The sequence below is a fragment of the Haliotis cracherodii genome, unplaced genomic scaffold (genome assembly GCF_022045235.1).
Source record: "Haliotis cracherodii isolate W230 unplaced genomic scaffold, xgHalCrac1.p SCAF_14, whole genome shotgun sequence".
Taxonomy (NCBI): domain Eukaryota; kingdom Metazoa; phylum Mollusca; class Gastropoda; order Lepetellida; family Haliotidae; genus Haliotis; species Haliotis cracherodii.
Window position 1 is genome coordinate 28,051,006 of NW_027266269.1, and position 5,641 is coordinate 28,056,646.

Genomic DNA, 5,641 nt, shown 5'->3' on the forward strand with positions numbered 1-5,641 from the left:
TGCATTGGGGAGAGTCGGGGGTTGTAGGGGGTTATGTGCGTAAGCGAGGTTACACACATGTGTGAGGTTGTAGTAACTATTGGTTTTGTTTGGAATTTTTGGAAACCTCAGCCTCAGGTTTAACCCAAAAATGACATTGCACGTTCTGAAAACACCAATTTCTTTTATTGCATTCCTACTCACACAATGGTAAATTGTCAATATCTTACACAAAAGTTACTTTGTTAAGTAAGAATAAGATGCAGTGATGATGAACTTTACGACAGTCAGGAGTGACGATTCGGTGCGGGTTCTAACACTGTTATCAAGCAGGATGACAAATTGATCTGGGGTAATCAAGCAAGTTGCGTGATAACGGTGTTAAAGCCTACACCAAAAACGTCGCTCCTAGATGTAATATAGAAGTTGTTCACCCGTATCTCTTATCCTTACTTAGTGCTCCAACTTCTAAATGCCTCTTAGAGAAGTCACTATTGCTTCCTATTTTTACTTTCAGCCGCCCCGAGTGATCGGGCTGCGTGCGGCCCTTTCTGTATGATCTACTGCCCTTTCGGCAACGTCCTTGACAGCAACGGCTGCCCCACCTGCAGTTGCAACTGTGAGTATATGCTGGTGAATGGGTACCCAGTAGAATGAGTTAAGATGGTCATGTGACACATGAGGCAGCTTGGCTTGTATATTTCCCAGGAATTGAGAATGAGCACACTGATCAATTGACAGCCCTAATAATGTAGCAATTTGAGCATGCTTTAGTTTGAGGATGGTGCGCATTAAAATTATGCACATTATTATTGATATGTTTGTTATTTAACGCCGCACTCGGCAATATTCCAACTATATGACGGCGGTCTGTAAATAATCGAAACCAGACAATCCAGTGATTGACATCATGAGCATCGATCGATGTAATTTTGATCGATGACATGCATCAACCAGGTCAGCGAGCCTGACCAACCGATCCCGTTAGTCGCTTCTTACGACAAGCAAAGTCAACTTCTACGGCAAGCTTGGCTTGCTGAAGACCTATTCTACCCGGGATCGTCACACACGCAGTCACCCAATTCATCACACACATCTTCATTTAACCCATCACACACAGTCACCCAATCCATCACACACATCTTCATCCAATCCATCACACACACACTCACCCAATCCATCATACAGAGTCAACCAATCCATCACACACACAGTCACCCAATCCATCACACACACAGTCACCCAATCCATCATACAGAGTCAACCAATCCATCACACACACAGTCACCCAATCCATCACACACACAGTCACCCAATCCAACACACACATCTTCATCCAATTCATCACACACACACTCACCCAATCCATCATACAGTGTCAACCAATCCATCACACGCACAGTCACCCAATCCATCATACAGAGTCAACCAATCCATCACACACACAGTCACCCAATCCATCACACACATCTTCATCTAATCCATCACAAACGCAGTCACCCAATCCATTGACCATACAGTCACCAAATCCATCACAAACGCAGTCACCCAATCCATTGACCATACAGTCACCAAATCCATCACACACAGTCACCCAATCCATCATGCATATAGTCACCCAATCCATCACACACACAGTCACCTAATCCATCACACAGAGTCAACCAGTCCATCACACACACAGTCACCAAATCCATCACACACACAGTCACCCAATCAATCACACACACAGTCACACAATCCATCATGCATATAGTCACCCAATCCATCAAACACACAATCTCCCATCCCAAAAGCAATTGCCACTTTGTCAAATATCAGACTGAATATGTCATATTCAAGTTTAGCCTTGCCTTGAATTTTGTATTGTGAATATAATGCATCTTTGAGGTTTAAGCGCCGCTTATTTTTAAAGTACAGGTATCAACAAGCCGATTGTTTATAGAAAAGCTGACATGTATCTGCCGTGGGACTGACAGATTGGTTCTTAACCTCATGTTTATAGTTAATATTACGTGACTAGCACACAAGGTGCAGTCCACAGATAGGCGGTGCAGCTCTATCTAAAGCGAATACACAGGTGTTCCAGTACAGGTCGTCCAAAAAAATGTCGGCACTGGTGATGTTGGTCGTGCTCCTGACGGCGGCAGTGTATGGTACGTGTTGTGTACTTCATTAACCTTGACAGAGCTAACAACAATGTTATGTACCTCATTAACCTTGACAGAGCTAACAACAATGTTATGTACCTCATTAACCTTGACAGAGCTAACAACAATGTTGTGTACTTCATTAACCTTGACAGAGCTAACAACAATGTTATGTACCTCATTAACCTTGACAGAGCTAACAACAATGTTATGTACCTCATTAACCTTGACAGAGCTAACAACAATGTTATGTACCTCATTAACCTTGACAGAGCTAACAACAATGTTGTGTACTTCATTAACCTTGACAGAGCTAACAACAATGTTATGTACCTCATGAACCTTGACAGAGCTAACAACAATGTTATGTACCTCATTAACCTTGACATGGCTAACAACAATGTTATGAACCTCATTAACCTTGACAGAGCTAACAACAATGTTATGTACCTCATTAACCTTGACAGAGCTAACAACAATAGTATGTACCTCATTAACCTTGATATGGCTAACAACAATGTTATGTACCTCATTAACCTTGACAGAGCTAACAACAATGTTAACTACCTCATTAACCTTGATATGGCTAACAACAATGTTATGTACCTCATTAACCTTGACAGAGCTAACAACAATGTTATGTATCTCATTAACCTTGACATGGCTAACAACAATGTTATGTACCTCATTAACCTTGACAGGGCTAACAACAATGTTAAGTACCTCATTAACCTTGACATGGCTAACAACAATGTTATGTACCTCATTAACCTTGACAGAGCTAACAACAATGTTATGTACCTCATTAACCTTGATATGGCTAACAACAATGTTATGTACCTCATTAACCTTGACAGAGCTAACAACAATGTTATGCACCTCATTAACATTGACATGGCTAACAACAATGTTATTTACCTCATGAACCTTGACAGAGCTAACAACAATGTTATGTACCTCATTAACCTTGACAGGGCTAACAACAATGTTAAGTACCTCATTAACCTTGACATGGCTAACAATAATGTTATGTACCTCATTAACCTTGACATGGCTAACAACAATGTTATGTACCTCATTAACCTTGACAGGGCTAACAACAATGTTATGTACCTCATTAACCTTGACAGAGCTAACAACAATGTTATGTACCTCATTAACCTTGACATGGCTAACAACAATGTTATGTACCTCATTAACCTTGACATGGCTAACAACAATGTTATGTACCTCATTAACCTTGACATAGCTAACAACAATGTTAAGTACCTCATTAACCTTGACAGAGCTAACAACAATGTTAAGTACCTCATTAACCTTGACAGAGGTAACAACAATGTTAAGTACCTCATTAACCTTGACATGGCTAACAACAATGTTATGTACCTCATTAACCTTGACAGAGCTAACAACAATGTTGTGAACCTCATTAACCTTGACAGAGCTAACAACAATGTTAAGTACCTCATTAACCTTGACAGAGGTAACAAGAGCACCTGCAAAATAGAAGAGACATAATATATACTCAAAACATCTTCCAGTACCTTGGAGATCGTGCTGACATCTCCCTATGCAGGTGACATAAGACAGCTACACCACGTGTCGTTGATACTATGCAGTTTCGTGGGACACATTTTGGTTTTGTTGTTACGAAGCCCAAACAATTTGGCCGATTGTTTGGGTTTCTCTAGGGAACTTCCACAAAGTGTCAAATGGGACTTTGTTTCAGCTGCACCGGTTGAGAAGAGCAAGTCATGTTTTGGGGTGATGTGTCTCATCCACTGTCAATTGGGATTCAAACTCGGGTCCGACGCCTGCCCAGGGTGTGTCTGTACCACAGGTTAGAAAGTTACATGTGTGACTAGCGGAAAATCACCTCCTCCGGACGAAAGAGAAGTGTAATGTTTGTTTGTTTGTTGTTTAACGCCGCACGCAGCAATATTCCAGCTATATGACGGCGGTCTGTAAATAATCGAGTCTGGACCAGACAATCCAGTAATTGACATCATGAGCATCGATCCACACAATTGGGATACGATGACATGCATCAACCAAGTCAGCGAGCCTGACCGCCATATCCCGCTAGCAAGGAAGGATGGCTGGAGACCTATTCTACCCCGGATCTAGAAGTGTAATGAATTGACCATTAACGAAGAATTCATATCCGCACGACCACGAGTCGTTTAGTTCTTAAATAGACGTACAAACAAGTGTGAGTGAGTGAGTGAGTGAGTGAGGTTTTACGCCAGCATTATTCCAGCAATATTACAGTGGGGGACACCAGGAATGGGCTTCACACATCGTACCCATGTCGGGAATCGAACCCAGGTCTTCGGCGTGACGAGCGAACGCTTTAACCACTAGGCTACTCGACCGCCCCAAGTCATTTCTTGAATAGGAGGGGGCACGGGTGGCCCAGTCGTCTAAGGCGCCGCGATTCGCTGTGCAGAGTTGTGTCCCTTAGGCACGCCAGAAACCTATGATTGACAAACCTAGAAACAAAATCGGGGCGAACCGGGATTCGATCCCGGTTCGCCACGATTATGTTTCTAGGTTTGTCAGCACCATACCCGTGCTCGTGGGCTTCACCGAAGTCTGAGACATGCATCACTTCGGGCTTTCCTCCCATATTAAGCTGACACGCCGTGATATGACTGGATTACTGTTAAAAGCGGCGGTAAACCCAACTCACTCACTGACTCTTAAATAGGAAATGCATTGTGCATATTTTTAAGACGTGTATTGTGGCACAATTGTGCTTATAGCATGGCTAACCCGATAATTAATGCTGTGACTACGAGGACGTAACGTTACGAGTATCGTTGACGTGTTTCAGTGACACCCCTGCCGACCATTACGCCACCGTCCACGACGATGGTGATGCGGGTGAGGAGACTGTGACACGCCGTACCAACGACGATGGCTGTCGATAATGGGCGTGGAAACAGGAATGGCATAAACAACATGTTTTACTGAAATTATTCGAAATATTTAAGTGGTTTTCTGATAGTGGTAAGGAAAGCCTACATTTTGGATAAGTAAATGAAATAATTATTGTTTTTATTCAAAATCTGTTGTGTATTTGTGAACTGGGAAGAACTATTTATATATGTGTTTTTACTGAATAGTTAATGTATATTTAAGCTTAAATTACCATTGCATCGGTTACATTATAGAATAATCTGAATAATAAACTGAATTGAAATTTTCCGGCTAAGTATTTATCGAAACCGACATGAATTGGTTGGTATTGCAGCGAAAGGTATACAATCTTTAAACATTCAAAGCGCAGATGAAATAGTCCTGTGTAGAGTTGTATCCCCTTGTCTTTCCAGGATCCGGGGATTCGAGCTTCAGATTTCACCTGGTGATGATTTTACGTTTGTCAGCACCATACCCGAGTTGGTTGATTTCACCAAGGTGTTAAGAAAACGTCCAAGACTTACGCAATTTTGGGCTTTCCTTTCACGCCCGCACGCCCACACGCCCACACGCCTATATATTTGGGGCAT

General features: G+C 42.2%; 1 protein-coding gene across 1 annotated transcript; it reads left to right on the top strand.

Annotated features, from left to right (window-relative positions):
* Positions 1-501: 501 nt before the first annotated feature.
* On the top strand, positions 502-5,306 carry LOC139460668 (antistasin-like). Its single transcript, XM_071242149.1, has 3 exons — positions 502-598; positions 3,859-3,969; positions 4,966-5,306. The coding sequence occupies exons 1-3, from the start codon at positions 535-537 to the stop codon at positions 5,028-5,030; spliced, it is 240 nt and encodes a 79-aa protein (XP_071098250.1). The 5' UTR covers positions 502-534; the 3' UTR covers positions 5,031-5,306.
* Positions 5,307-5,641: the final 335 nt, after the last annotated feature.

What these genes read in the sequence shown, in the direction of transcription:
- LOC139460668 (XM_071242149.1), top strand. Translation starts at nt 535, where the DNA reads ATGATCTACTGCCCTTTCGGCAACGTCCTTGACAGCAACGGCTGCCCC. An exon ending in CCCCACCTGCAGTTGCAACT is followed by an intron (nt 599 to 3,858) that starts GTGAGTATATGC and finishes ACTTTGTTTCAG; the next exon opens with CTGCACCGGTTGAGAAGAGC. An exon ending in AGGGTGTGTCTGTACCACAG is followed by an intron (nt 3,970 to 4,965) that starts GTTAGAAAGTTA and finishes GACGTGTTTCAG; the next exon opens with TGACACCCCTGCCGACCATT.